The 16,417-nt window shown below is 38.2% G+C and overlaps 1 protein-coding gene across 1 annotated transcript in view; it reads right to left on the bottom strand.

Annotated features, from left to right (window-relative positions):
• The window catches only part of LOC119475435 (peripheral-type benzodiazepine receptor-associated protein 1), a 79,804-nt gene that overhangs the window by 37,246 nt on the left and 26,141 nt on the right, over positions 1-16,417 (bottom strand). The window contains exons 3-6 of the mRNA XM_037748132.1: positions 13,455-13,562; positions 12,949-13,077; positions 9,630-9,806; positions 7,946-8,125 (exon numbers count right to left, since the gene is read on the bottom strand). Of these exons, the coding sequence (XP_037604060.1) occupies positions 7,946-8,125; positions 9,630-9,806; positions 12,949-13,077; positions 13,455-13,562 (594 nt within the window). The remainder of the gene's footprint in view (positions 1-7,945; positions 8,126-9,629; positions 9,807-12,948; positions 13,078-13,454; positions 13,563-16,417) is intronic.

The raw sequence follows: 16,417 nt of genomic DNA, 5'->3' as shown, positions 1-16,417 counted from the left end.
ATCAGGGAGCACGAAGGGTCGTTGTCTTTAAGTTCAAGCAATATGGCGGATAAGGTAGACCTCAGTATGGAGCCGAAGACCTACTGTGACTGTTAAGCACCACATCAGTGTCATGTCTGTGAAGTTAAGCGAGGCTATCCCTGTTTTATCTTCTGGATAGGAGACCAGATGGCGTTAGTAGTGGTGACGAAAGGCCAGCAGGAGGCTCTAATTCCATTGGCCCCTGTACAAAAACAGCACACAGGACTGAGGGCTTTAAACAAGTGCTCTCCTGATTCCTTTCGGTGGTCAGTAAAGGTCCCATCATGTCCATCGGAAGTACAAACGTTCCAGTTGAATCCAGTATCCTGGCAAATTCATGGATCAGTCGTAGTTAAACCAGTTTGTCTTCTTGTGATTCTTAATTAGCTTGTAGCACTAGTTCATACGCATTGAGTCGTAAGTGTGTGGAGTCTGCTGCTATAATCTGGCAGCCATGTGCCAAGGTGGGAGTGACACATACAGTAAGTAGTGGTGGAATGTAACTAAGTATATTTGCTCAAGTATTGTACTTAAGTACAATTTTGAGGTACTTTCTATTTCCATTTTCTGCTTCTTTATACTTCAATTCCAATACATCTCAGAGGGAAATATTGTGCTTTTTACTCCACTACATTTCTTTATTTAGAATTTTTTTTTAAAGATTTTTTAAATTTATTTTATTTTTTTATTTCTATGTATTTAATGTATTCTTATTTTATTTTTTATTTGTCTTGTGTATGTTTGTATATTGATATAGTTATGTATCGTTTATGTTTCATGAAAGTCGAATAAAGAATGTGCAAAAAAAAAAGAAATGATGTTGTATTATTATAGATTAAGCTTCACCTTAACCAGCTGCAACTTTAAAGTGATGAACACATTTAAAGCATTGCTAATTATAATCCAATAATATACATTACTCTGCATAATCAGTATTTTTGGTACTTTAAGTATATTTTGATGCTAATACTTTTGTACTTTTATTAGTTTTTCTTAGATTTTGAACAGAGTTTTTCTACACTGTGGTATTACTACTAAAATATTTTAGAATTTCTTCCACTTCTGCATATACATATATATATATATATATATATATATATATATATAAATAATTATATATATTTTTTCGATATTTATACATTTTATATAACTATATATATATATAATCCCTATACAAATTTGAACAAACCCCATCATTTGAATTATTATTCCGCTACTTGTGCAGCTATTCTTTGCATTAAGTAAACCTGATTCAGCTTAATTACTCCTATCACAGGTGACTTTAAGGAGAATCTAAACTTTAGATTGAGCCACACAGTGACAGTAACACATTACAATCAGCATTGACACATATTGCCGTCACCCTGCAGGTGAAATCCCTTAAAAGAGCAAAAGGGAATGCGAGAGCTCACAATGATGAGCTCAGAGCAAATATAATCAGGTTTCAGGCGACGTATGATATAATTCCAACATGGTTCTGAGGGATGAGCACAGAGGGGGGAATATTATATAATGCCTCATTTATACAATGTTACGAGGAATAAAGGGACTGTCATAGAGAGCATTAGACCGAGGCTTAGGCTTTTATGAATCATTTCAAAAGGTTTATGTGCCAACACACTAACCTAACAAAACTTAGTGTGACCTAACAAGCTGAGCATGTTTCAGAGGTTTCACTTGGTCATGGCGCAGTGTTTAATTCTCTGTTCTCATATGGACAATTAAGAGAAAAGATCAACTGAGTCAAATGTTCCAACTAATTCAAATAGCATTCTTTACAGTTCTGAGCAAACATAGTCATGGATTTTGACAAAACTATAATGGGAACAATGGTGTCATTGCTCTAAAATATATGAGCTGAAAGAGCAGGTGTTGAAGGTGTACAAAAATGGGTAGGCATTCCTGTACCCACTTCATAATGGCTAAATTCATTTCATGTCTGGCCTGATGGTTTAATGTGTATACATGCATGGTCTGATGCTGTGTATTGTACTGTGTATGTATTGCATATTGAATTACGTGTATGTTTTGTATATTATAAATAACAATATGCGCATATACGAAAAGATAACTACTCAGTATGATAAGATAAATACGTTAGTAATGAATTTGTATTTGATTAAGATACATTATAAGTAATGAATTCTTGATTGATAATGAATTTATATTTTTTTATATCAGTAATTCATTTATATTTGTGTATGACAGAGGTAAAAGTTAATAATCATTATATTTAGACAAGTTTAGGAAAATTAATTAGAGTACTGTATATGTTTAGCTCAATAAGGAAGTGGGTTAATTATCAATGAATGATTTATGGAGAAGGGGTGGGATTAAATAAGTTTGTACTTCTTCTCACTCCTTTTGTAAACCAAGGCATCAAGTGTTTGACAATTTCTTTTGCTTATGCTTTTCATTTTATGCAAATATTACTTTTTTTCTGGCTTTCCACTTGTTTGTATGATTATTCTCTTTTTTTATTTATTTTTTTTATTTTACAATTTACAATTTTGAAATTAAAAATTAAATGTCTGTTGGTTTTAATAGGAATTTTGGGTTGATTTTGTTTTTTTCAATTAATTGTCAATGGATATTCAATTCATTTCTTATACATTTTGAGCAGTGGTGATTCTTATTTAAGAAGATAACTATCTAAATTTATCCTGCAAAAAAAAACATCCTTCAGAGCATCACCAGCTGTTTCAATCCCACAGAGGAAACGCCTATTACCTTTGACTACCTTTATCAATTCAAGAATATTTAAAATGATATTTTAATGTGGGTGAAAAGGATGAAGAGCATGATTAGAATGAGTCCCCAAAGAACCACGCAGCCTATAGACTATATACATACATTGAATAGATAAATCATTCCGTATATTTGCAATAATTTTGTGCTTGCATTGGCCTTAACTAGTCACAGTCAATCAGTGTTTTAAAATAAATCACCATCTATAATAAATCATGAGAAATATTTGCATTAATATAAAGCTGAATAATATTAAAAAAATATAATAAAACATACCCTCCTTTAAAGGGAACATGGTTTAAAGGTCCAGTTTGTAGGATTTAGGATCTATTGGCAGAAAAATGGAATATAATATTCATAACTATGTTTTCATTAGTGTTGCACTGTCGTGTTTTCACATTGGCAACCGTAGTTTTCCTACACGCTTGGCACATGAGAGAAGTTTCCATTCCACCGCTAGATGCCACTAAATCATACACACTGGTCCTTTAATAATTGTATACAGCAGTCATTTTTCCAAAAGGTTTTGTTTGCATTTTGAAAGTTTCTTTTCTGTTTTTGAGGCCTAAGCGTATAGCTGGTTCCTGCCCTCGAACAGTCTCATCAAGCCATCCAAAAATGTGACGTTATAGTAAAACTCTATATTATTATTATTATTTGTTGATTTATTGTGTCCGTGTTGGTCTTTCATTCAAATATGAATTATCAACTAACCAGTCAATGTCAGGTAGGTGAGTAGGTGGTCAAATTCAAAGATGCTATGGTTAGCTTCAGCTTCAAATCCAATATATCAGCTTCAGCTTTCAAAAGCTCATTATTAGCTAACTTCTGCAGCGTGGGGCGTTCCAACACACTCTGCAGACAAATACACATCGTTGCTGAAGCCACTGGAGTCAAATGAAATCATCAATGACAATAATCCGGTAGGAGAAAAGCTGGTTGCAGCTCTGAGTGAATATGTGCTGGATCCATACTTATCTGCAATTAATATATCATCAATTACAGCTAACAAGTGCTAATATTCTAAAGATTAATGCTGAATGAGGAGCTAGGATGCTAAATATAATATTTCTTGGCATGCAAACTTGTTTAATTGTAATAGATGAATGTGATTGGCAACATATTTTACCTGGAACTAATTAATTAGTAAGTATAACTTGTACATGCACTTTTATTTTGTGCATAGGAGCTTTAACATTTTACATGCATACACCTGTTTGCTATGCATTCAAGCACTGAGGCCTAAGTCAGGCTTTCATACAGTATCATGTATGTAAATATCTATAAATGTAAGACAGTTCCAGCTTGATTGAATGTTTTGCTCACCTCCTACATTTCCTTGCTGTTTTATTTTTTCAGTTAAATATTACAGGCTACACCTGATGGAGGTATCTTATTTTGGTATGTCTTTTGGCTTGAGTGGGTCGTGACAGACAGGTCAATACAGTACGTCCTGATGTATCAACAGAGGACACTAGCACTTGTTTAAACTTGGAAATGCAGAAATCCGAAACGCCTTCTCTTGTCTTGTCTCTACTCCTGTGCTTTTTTTGTAATGACACGATGAACTGAACTTCTTTTAAAATTGAAATGTTTATTATATTATTATAAGGATTTGGAATAAGTGATCGTTGGCTTAGGAGGATAAATAACGCTACAAATGAATGCTAAATTTTGGTGAGGAGAAACTGGCATGGCCATTTTCAAAGGGGTCCCTTGACCTCTGACCTCAAGATATGTGAATGAAAATGGGTTCTATGGGTACCCACGAGTCTCCCCTTTACAGACATGCCCACTTTATGATAATCACATGCAGTTTGGGGCAAATCAGTCAAGTCATCACACTGACACACTGACAGCTGTTGTTGCCTGTTGGGCTGCAGTTTGCCATGTTATGATTTGATCATATTTTTATGCTAAATACAGTACCTGTGAGGGTTTCTGGACAATATTTGTCATTGTTTTGTGTTGTTAATTGATTTCCAATAATAAATATATACATATATTTGCATAAGGCAAGCATATTTGTCCACTCCCATGTTGATAAGAGTATTAAACACCTGACAAATCTCCCTTTAAGGTAAATTTTGAACAGATGCAAAAATATGTGATTAATTTTCGATTAATCACAATTAAATATTTTAATTAACAGCCCTATTTAAAACAATAAATAAAGTGAATACTGAAATCCTGATGAATGTGTGCAGCCATATGAATCATTATCAGTTATGATGATGAAGGATGCAGCCATGTCTAAAGTCTATCCTCATGTTGAGGTGTTGCATGTTGCACAGTGCTTCACACGGTGAGGTGCCACTGTGTACACTCCACACTGATGTGGTCCATATATACTAAAGGATCAAGTACACCTTGGGCCCATGCGTACTAAAGCAGGGTCAGATCCCATTCAGCAGGCCCTGAATGCCATAAGCACATTGGTGTAATCCCTGCAGACTACTGAAACGGGTAACTGGATCACTTCTTTTAAAAGCACCTTAATGGATTGGCCTGGCCGTTGATTTTCTTTTTTTAATACGGAGCATATCGATGTCCACCAATCAAACGCTCTACCACCCTGTCGCTAAGTCGGCCCGTCCAAATTCTGCCTCTGGAAGCTCCAAAATATGACAGTTATAAAAGCAGGTTTGTCACAGGCTGCCCTTGACTAGGCCTCATGCATGTCCCGTCTTTCTGATTCGTAAGAAAGTGGCAGTCCATCACAGACATGGTGCACAGGATTTAGCACAGGATTTACAGAAATAAATACGGAAAAACAACAGACTTAAAAGAAAAATCCCCTTGTTATACCAACATGGGGCATGTAACATACTAATAATCTTCCAGAATAAACCGGCGTTTAATATCTAACACAAATGCAACACTGGCCGCCTTGAGCCAATTCTCTCACACCCCCGATTCGTCATGACACTGATTAGTTTTCAGTGTTAAGTCTCAACTTTGAGTCCTGCAGGGCTTCAGGCTCGCATCCAAGCAGACGCATATGAGGTTTAGCCGAAGAGAACTACGGCGGCGGGCCGACACACGGAGACAACAAAACTCAACAAGACGACCTACCCCTTTCGTGTGATCTGTGGCAACGTCAAGGCTCCCCTTGGCCTGCTAGTTATCCAGAGCAGGGCGAGATAGAAGAGTCTTTAGTGCGGCTGGAGTCTTACCTACCATCCAAAACCCTCTCACCGCTGCCACAGCAACAGAGAGCGGATTACTGGACTGTACCATTCTGTTGTTAGAGGGGATTAGAGTTCACACAACATGGCCCCTTTCTGGGTGTGCGCGTGCCACTGGGAGTGCGTGTGTGCGTCCCACAAACGGGAGATTACCACAATCGGCATTCTCATTTGAGTTTCACAGGCAGAGAATTTACTCTACTTCACAGGCAATTTTACAAAAATATCCATTAATAAGATGTATCCCTTTAAGTGATGCAAACTGATATTAATACACCTTTCAAAAGGATAACATTTAAACAACCTATAACAGATGTTCAGATGTGTGGCCAACTAAATTTCAAAATTACAAAATAACGTCCTTTCTGCAATATGTATCCTTTTCATATATTTATGATGTACAGAATGTGTGCATCATTTCACCGGTGAATAATTGTTTCTAAGAGGCGAACCGAGAGAAGATCAGTATTAAATGAAGAGAGGATCAGAGTGTGAGACTTCGGTATCTTTGATCAGGCCCAAGTTCAAGGCAGGGAATCATCTCATTATGGCTTGTGGCAGATTAGTATCAGGGCCCAACGACAAGCCATTATATAACGCTGCAAAACAGCATCCATGCCAACATAAACATACACTAGGTTTTAGAGAAACTCTGTGGGCGGCGTATACTGTAATCCAAACTATACTGTAGTACCAACACCATCAACGCTCCTAGGTATAAAAACTAGGGTTGTCAATTGATTCAAATATTTAATCGCAAATTAATCGCATATTTTTTATCTGTTCAAAATGTACCTTAAAGGGAGATTTGTCAAATATTTAATATTCTTATCAACATGGGAGTGGGCAAATAGGCTTTCTTTATGCAAATGTATGTATATATTTATTATTGTAAATCAATTAACAACACAAAGTCTAGAAACCCTCACAGGTATTGCATTTAGCATAAAAAATATGCTCAAATCATAATATGGCAAACTGCAGCCCAACAGACAACAACAGCTGTCAGTGTGTCAGTGTGCTGACTTGACTATGACTTGCCCCAAACTGCATGTGATTATCATAAAGTGGGCATGTCTGTAAAGGGGAGACTCGTGGGTACCCATAGAACCCATTTACATTCACATATCTTGAGGTCAGAGGTCAAGGGACCCCTGTGAAAATGGCCATGCCAGTTTTTCCTCGCCAAAATTTAGCGCAAGTTTGGAGCGTTATTTAACCTCCTTCACGACAAGTTAGTATGACATGGTTGGTATCGAACGATTTCGTAGGTTCTAGTTTCATATGATGTCAGTATCTTCTAAATTGAGTCGGCTACAACCTAAAAATTGCAAGTTGCGTTAATAAATAAAGAAATTAGTGGCAAAATGATATGCCTTTTTTAAAATTCTTAATATTTAAAAAAAGATCCCCACTCCGCAGCAACTATGATATAACTTGCTTAGCTATTGTTATTGCTCATGTACAGTTGACTGACGTCATCAGTTTTAGTGTGCATAGACATAGTTCTCTTATTCTATGAACTGGAAGAAGAAACAATATGTCATTTGTTTTATCAATGTATGTATATCAGAATATTTCGGGAGGATGCTCAACATTATTTAAGAAAGAAAACTGGGCAAGAACTGAGACAACACGTGAGAATAAGAAGGCAATTAAACTAATTATGTGTGCGATAAATTTCTTATGGACCGATGAGAATCTATTCTGATTTTGTATTACTTCTTCTTTATATAGATATATAAAGATATATATTTTTTTACTTAATAAATGTACCCGACATGAGCAGTTTTTATATGTATATGTTGTTATTGTACTGTATTTTCTAAAATAAAATAAATAATACAAATATAAATTATAAAAAATGATAAATAATAATAAAATAAATAATAATAATGATAAAAAAGGTTCTCTTATTAAAATCACTTAGGACCAACAGGGGTCAGCGTAGTGTTGTGCTGTGCTCTGATATGAGGGGATGACTTTACCTCTTCTTCCTCCTCCTCCTCAATTCCCCCACACTTCTGAGGGCCGCCGGGGTCGGGACTGTGGGCGTGCTGCTGTCTGGATGATGTGACCGACAGCTGCCTCTGGAGCCGCAGCACCTCCTTCTGAGACTCCCTGAGAAGCCTCTCAAATTCCACTCTGCCAGATGGAACAGGGGAGCCCTACGCAGACACACACAGACGCATGCATCAAAGACCGCCGCAAGATCGTAACATCATCAAGTCAGCACATTATTGGCGTTCTAATTTTACTCTGGGAGGCGCTACAGAACACTGTATGCCAAAATAACAAGACACAAGAACAGTTTCTACCCACAGGCTATCAATCTGAACACTTAGTCACACACTGTCAGTATCCCTTAAACACCAAATATCCGCTGTTATAGATTATATAATATTTAATGCATGTTTTTGCATATTTCTTGATTATAATTTACAGTTTTTAATGTACATTTTTGCACATTTTTAGATTATAATTTAGTCTTTAATGCATATTTTTAGATTATAATTTACAGTCTTTAATGCACATTTTTAGATTATAATCTACAGTCTTTAATGCACATTTTTGCACATTTTTAGATTATAATTTACAGTCTTTAATGCACATTTTTGCACATTTTTAGATTATAATTTACAGTCTTTAATGCAATTTTTTAGATTATAATTTACAGTCTTTAATGCACATTTTTAGATAAAAATGTACAGTCTTTAATGCACATTTTTTGAAATATGTACATATCATCTGTCACTTTATGTACATATTATAATATGTACATACCTGTCACTGTAAATATAAATCCTACTCACTGTACATACAGTATATAGACATCTCCACATGTACATACTGTACATAATCATCCAGTCCATGTATATCCATCCGGTATTTATTTCTTTGCACTATTTGTATTGTTACAACTTCTGAACACTTGACTTATATATAGACATTTTATTTGTATTTTTTTATTATTGTATTCTTTTATTCTGTTATTTTTATTCTGTTAAGTACATTGAGAGGGCTGCATAAAACCGGAGTCAAATTCCTTGTATGTATATACTTGTATAAACCTGATTCTGGTTCTAATTTTAGTTGTTAACATTTTCAAAATGCATCCCAAGTAATAACTAAAAACTGGAAAAATGTTCTTGCAATCTAGAACTGATTTCCAAACACTCTAAAATTGTGTTTAATAAATCCCTATAAATGAAAACAGTAGTAAATATAACAGCCAGAGGGGACACATGCAGTAAAACTGATTGTGGGTCATGAACATCAAGTACTATCAAAGTCATCTCGTTGAGGTTGAACATGGGACCCAGCGCAGACACTCTCACTAGATCAATAAACAGATCGCCCTGTAACACCCTTCATTATTAAACCCAGCAGATGTTCACACTCAGGAGAATGAGCTCTGGAGCGGTCAATAAAAACAGGCACTTAGAAAGGCAGCCTATTCCTGCACTGTCATCTAGTCATCAGCAGTGACGCAGCCTTTGTAATACGGGCTTAGGAGGGAGTTAGGACTTTAGAGTAGTACCCATGTTGACCAGCAGAGAGCGAGCTTGTGGCAGAGATGATGAGCTTACGTGGTACACTGGGGTTAAAAACTTGGAAGAGCAGTGAAGACCACAGTTCAAACTAGTTGCTTTGGAGTTGTGTTAGAAATACCTTGGTGGTGCCCAGCCGTTCCTCCAGCTCTCTGCACTCTTGCTGTAGGGCAGCAATCTCTTTGTCCTTAGACAGCAGCGAATCGGCGTGCTGGGCGAGGTCACGAGCTCGCTGACGGGCGAACGCCCTCTTGTACTGCTCCACCGACCCGGGTCTCATCAGTGACGGGGAATTCACCTGTACAAGAGCAAGAAGGAAATATGTATTAATCCCCAGAAAGGATTTCACAGAGGTGCACATACAGTGTGAAATGTCTTTTTATTACTTTTTAAACTTGAACCAAGCTCTAACATTATAAAGTGTCATAGTGTCACTTTACCTTTATCTACTTCACATACTGTCTTACAAACGGTTACACCTCTGTGTATATACTGTATACATATTTACTACTTATCTATACATACTAAATTCCTTTTTACACCTCTGTATATATATTTTTAGTACTTCTCATTATTACATACTTTATTCCTGTCTACACTCTGTGTACATATATTACTCCTCATCACGCATATTCATACTACATCCTGTTTACAATCAGTTTTCCCATCTGAAAAACTGTCTTCCACAAATTTACATGTACATTACTATTTTATATTTACTAATGTTTATAGTTTTTAAGCCCTAAATTTAAATGCACTATTTTCTGCCTTAGATTCTGAACATTCTCTTTTACTTTTACTTTAATTTCCCCTTTTATAAATACATATTTTATGAGCATTGTTGAACGAACCTGAGACCAAAGATTTTCATTGCCAATGACTGCTTTGCTGGAATTGACAAATAAAGAACCTTGAACCCTAGTGGTATGCAGGAATGGCTGCTGTAGATGTCCGGTGGTGCAGGGTCAGCAGAGCTACTAGTACTGTCCTATATATAGTCAAAGATCAGCAAAGAACAGCTAGAAAATCATACAATATCACACAGGAGCAGCATTATAAACAGACCCCAGTAAGGTAGTCAAATACTACAGTCCAGCCGCTGAACATGGAGCTTTCAGTGATTTTTGAGAAACGTATGGCTCTCACTTTGGCTTTAAGCAACTCCGTTTCCAAAAACATGATGAGATCAGGTCCAAAAACAGGAGTTCAATACATGCAAGTCTTTAAACTTTGAGTTGGTGTAGATTTATCAGAGCTACATGGCCTTCAGAGAGCAGCAGGAAGGGAGGGGAGAGGAGGTGAACAGGTGCACTGAGAATAACAACGCAGCCAGTGACCGTAGCAGCCTGGACAGAGATGGGTGGTCCTTGAATTGTTTGCTAGACTACTGTGTTCTTCACTACCGGTCTTCAGGAGAGACTTGTGCCGGAGGCTCTTTCCACACTCACGACCCCCCCTACTCTGTTACGTCAAAAGCCTGCTTCAAATGCCCGCTTCAGACTTCAAAGAGAGAAACCGTGCATCATGCAGCTTTTCATTAGAATAGTATTACAGTATCTGATTTTATTATGATGTTCAGGTCTGTTTTTAAGAGAAAAGGACTGTGATAAATGCAAATGCAGATTCCACTGTTCTGATTTCATAAAAAAAGTAAACATTTCTTTTACTCAGATTTTATACATATATACACCATATGGTGGTCAGGTGGTGTGTTATTTATACTATGACAGTTTTCCTCCTTTAGATCAAATAAATCATACTATATTGCCTTCCTACAGTATCGCAATATATTGAATCGTAACCCGTGTATACGATACGGATCGTATTGCCAGATTCTTGCCACCGCACAGCCCTAATGCTGATGTCTCCATCAAAAGTGATCTGGATCTAAACATCTGTATTCTGTCAATAAAAAGATGCACAGAAACGCTGCATAAGCATTCAGACTTACTGTATTAAAAAGTAGTCAAGGGACTATGACGATACGTTTTGCTGAAGCTACTGTACATTTTTGTGTTTTTAAGCCCTTGGCACAGTAAAGAGCAGCACACTGAATTAAACTGCTCGTCTTCTCATCCTTCTTCCTTTTCACTTAGCTGTCTAACAAGCTCCTGCATACGCTGAGGGATTCAATCAGTGGATTACCTAACTTGCAACCTATGATTAGATTACATGTCTCATACCAGATCTGAAATATAGAAGTTGAGATTTATGGTTCCCAGGACTTTTAGTCCCTGGAACTACTTTTCTAGGAACTAAAAGGTTCCTTCAGCCCACTGTTGTCTGCGTTTCTACCGTGGTCTGAAGACATGTGAAGATTAGGCAAATTAGTCCGCTGATGTATGAAAAAGCAACATGACATGGGACGAGAGCTGCTGGTGGTCACGGCGGTAAACACACTCTGCAGCCTGCAGTTCAGAGAGTCTGCATGTTTCGTCTAAATTTATTATTATTATTATGATTATTTATGTTATGTCTCACTGCGACGATATTTACTGCTGCATATATTTACTGGTGCACGGTGGATGTAATGAATGAAATGCAGCGGAGGAAAATGAAACTAAGAGCGTCCGGCTCCACAGTAAATCATCTGTTGAGTGTTTGATGGTTATTTATTTGTGCTTTAGAACGTAACCGCTGAGACAGAATCAGAAAATAACTTTTCTTTCTCTCATTTACAGCACCAACGCGTTGTCCCCCTCTTCTAACGTCGAAGCTGTACATGAGTTGAAGCCGCTGAAGCAGCAGTGCTGTGTGTGTGTGTTTCACCAATCAGTGACGGTCATCCCTGCAAACTCCACCCTGACTCCACGACCAGGGTCTTTTTGGGGGGTAAAAAGGCCTCATAGAATGTCCCTGGAACTTAATTTAGTCACTGGTTCCTGCGGTCGAAACACAATGAGTTCCTCAAAGGGTTCTTAGTTCCAGGAGAAAGTTCCTACGGTGGAAACGGGGCTTATGTGGAGGTTACAGATGATACCTAACTGGCAAGCTATGTTGTAAAACAAGACAACTACAGTAAACGTCCATCATATCAGGTTTTTAAATATTGTATTCAAGCAATGTTTCATGAGGAATGTAAATGTTTATCATCCTCGACCGTTGAGTTTCATCTTCAGTTTGCTTTATGTAATCTTTTTTTGCTGCATCTCTTTTGGAGAGATATTACATCTCGAGAGACTTCCTACTGAAAACTGAGTTCTTGCAGCCGGTTTTAGTGAAGCTTTAAATTATTCAATAGGATGCTGATATTTTTCAACAAGGCTCCCATTCATCACATCCTGAACTATTCCATTCAACTCATCACCGGACATTGTGGTGATGTGGTGATTTTGCCTGATAATGAGTCGCTCTCCAGCGTTTAGGTCGCAGCGAGGGCAAACGCCGGGAGACGCAGTTCGCTGTGAAACTGTTAAAAGTGTTTGATTTGTGCCGTTTACCACTCTGAGGTTGGCTTCCTGCAGTTTTCGCGCCCTCTCCTCCAGCCTCTTGGCGAGAACAGACAGTTCCGTGTTCTTTCTCCTCAGCCGCCTGACCTTCTCCTCGGTCTCTGGGGCGCTGCTCTTCCGCTAAACAAATGTGAAACAAATATCATCATCATCAGACAACGCCTGCAGCGAACACAAACGCAGCAATGACAAGTCACAAAAACAGTTATTCAGGACGGCTTATTAATGGTTTGAAGAGGGACACACTTCCTACTTTTATATCATCTGCAGTGGAAACTCAGAATATACATGGGGAGCGGCCAACACACTGAGGAGACAATTATCTATTTATAAACTGAATAAATGACAGTGAAAAAAGAAGCAGAGCAAGTAACAGCACCTAACTGAAACAATGCACGTTTAAAATGTATTGTTCGCTGTTTCTTTTTTTCTGCACCTGGCCTACTTTCTATGAAGCCTTCAGTCAAGACTGCATGCTCTGTTATTTTTAGTCTCACCAGCAGGCCATTCTCCTCCCTCAGAGTGGTACAAGTCTTCTCCAGCTCATCGAGGGCTCGCAACAGTTCAGAGTTCTGACGCACCAGGAAGCCATAGTCAGTACCATTCTGGAAAACAAGCACAACACAGACAGTTTACCAACTACTGGCTTTTATGTTTTTATAAAACACCATCAGTATCAGTGTATCTGTTTCTTTATTTAGAGTGAAACAGGGATCGAGTTTCATTTCTCTAGAACTGCTTCAATCAGGATCCATCTCCCTCTGCCAATGTTTACATAGAGCTATCTAATGGCGGCTGACAGATGACAGCCCAGTGAAAAGGCTTTTCATTAGACCAACTCAATCAGTCTACCACTGGCACTGAACACTTAACTACAGCACACTAACTCAGCATAAGAGGAAGGAGAGCTCTGCGCTCATATTGAGCTATGAAGAGAGGGGAAGGAGAGACAGAGCAAGAGAGAGGACAAGAAAAATAATCAAGGAAAGGAAATCACATACAATGGATACTTCCTGTATTTATTAGAAATGGAATATAATATTAATAACTGTATTTTCTTTAGTGTATAATCATCTGAAAATAAAAATTGTTGTGTGCCGTTTATATCTACATAGGAAGCGGGTCGCCATGTTGGCTCTGGAGAGGGACATTCCCATTTCATGTTGGCCACCAAAGTTCTCCTACACGCTTGGCACACGGGGGAAGTTTCAGTTGGTTGCAATCTGCAACCTCACCGTTAGATACTAACAAAATCCTACACACTGTAACTTTAAAGTGAGGCGTTGTCTCAGGCGTCAGATCTGCACCTAAAAGCCAGGACACTCAGGACACTTGAGCAGCGCGTGGCGGCCACACCAGCAGCGTTTCTGCTGCTGTGCTGCTACTGTCAGCCCTTTTCTTTCTACATCTACTGCCTTTCATAATGGCAATTTCATTTCATTATAAAAGTAATTCATATTTATCTTAAGACAGAAAAAGGTTTAAGAAGTGTGTGCTCATTTGTAAATAATAATAATAATCCATAATTAAAAGCTCTCTACTCTGTTAATTTCTGGAGCCGTGCAAGTCACTGCTTTTTCCACCCAACACTGCCCTGCAAATGTTTCAGAGTAAAAGCCTTGTGTTAACAAATGAAGGAATTCTGTCCACAGTTTGAAACGGAAACAAGAAGTGTTGTGTTGAAAATAAATATTTACTTTCGTCCATGTCTGTGACATACTGTATTCTACAGATATAGATATTGAAACTGAAGTAATGTTGCTGGTATGATGTCAATAGACTTTCAAAAGATCATTTTAAGGGTCTATCTTTGCTGTGAATCGCACCTGAGCCGTGCTGCTCTAACCAGTTAACATGGACGCTGAAATAAAAAGCAAGAGGTTACGTGATGCACACGCGCTGATCACGCATCCTATGTGACCCGGAAATAAATACACTTTATGATGTTTTATAGAACTGTAATAATCCTGGGTGTTACACAAATGAGCTTGTTATCTTGTGAGCTCTTAGTGAAAGGACAAGCTAAACAAAGCAGCAGTAAATGTGACAGTCAATGTGGTGATCAAGACTGTCATTGGTAACCCCCCAACATACAATACATGGCATGAGAAGGTATGGGAGATTTACCAGATGAGACTCTATCTACTATCTATTTATGAATATACAAACACCCTGTCACCCATGTGGAGGAAACCTTGAAATGGTGGAAGAATGGACGATTGGTCTTTCAGTTGAATGGAACCGATGATGGCCCCCTGCCTCTGTGAAGGGGATGGTCTACTCTAAATGAGCCCCGAGGCTCAGAGGGAAGGGCTTGAGAGTGGACCTGGCACACATGAATGTAATGGCTGCAGCGAGAGCAGATGGACAGACGGGGTGAACAGATAAGCTGGAGGTAAAAGGAGGGTTTGTCCTCAGAGTGAAACACAAAAAAAAGGTAATACTGCCTCATGTTACCTGTCTGTGGTCTGCATGTCCCTATCCACAGCTACTGTACTGCAGCATCCACAGACAGATGAAGGAAAGGGCCTAGACAGTGGTAGACCACATATCTCAGCATGACAAAAGCACACAGATGGCTCCACATGTGAATCACCAGTAAACCTGTCTCTATAATACTCCTGGGATCTCATTACTAACCTGAAACAGCCCTCTGCCACAATCACACGTTTCTAACGGCTCAAAAAGACTAATGTTACATTAAACATCCGGATGACATGGTGCGCTCTAAAAATCATGTGACATCATCTTGTGAGATTATGTTGTCTTGGTAACGGCAGATGATGGGTGATCTGGTGGCTCCCTGGAGGGTTTTTAATGCTCCCATACCTGTTATTTAAGTCAACACTAATGACCAGCTGTTTATTAAACCAGCAGCTGAGGCTCCAGTGTGTTCATCTTCCAGTACTATTGTGATGGTAACATCCCTTCTGTACATCTAGTCAGTGGGTTACAAACTAGAGCCAGAAAGACCATATGTTTTCAAGGAGAGAACATACTGACTGAAATCATTAAGAAAATAATTTACAAAAAATAATAAATTACAATTGTAGAAGTAATAGCCGGGGACAATAAATGATCTGCACAAACTTCCAAAGTGGCGACATTTTAAAGATAGTTGTGGGACACAATGCAGCTATAAATGTAAAATCGCTTGGCCACGGCCGTTTCCCTTAAATAAGTGCATGTTTAAGTAAATTTCCAATACTGTCTAAATTAGCTTGCAGTCAAAGCAAAGATGTGATCACTATTCGTCACTGTAGGCAAAAAAAGATGCTTCACGAACGACATTTATAATCAATACAGGCCGTGACTCAGCAAGTGCCTTCTCCTTAAACTTGAATGCTCTCTTTGGGCTCATCTTGGCACCAGCTAAGATACTGGAAGACAAAGTGTCATCTCATCATTCTGGTTGAGCATGACTGCGCATCAAATATTAGACAAGGAAACTACTGAAGCT

This window comes from Sebastes umbrosus, chromosome 17, assembly GCF_015220745.1.
Source record: "Sebastes umbrosus isolate fSebUmb1 chromosome 17, fSebUmb1.pri, whole genome shotgun sequence".
Taxonomy (NCBI): Eukaryota; Metazoa; Chordata; class Actinopteri; order Perciformes; family Sebastidae; genus Sebastes; species Sebastes umbrosus.
This window is presented reverse-complemented; position numbering and strand designations above follow the sequence as displayed.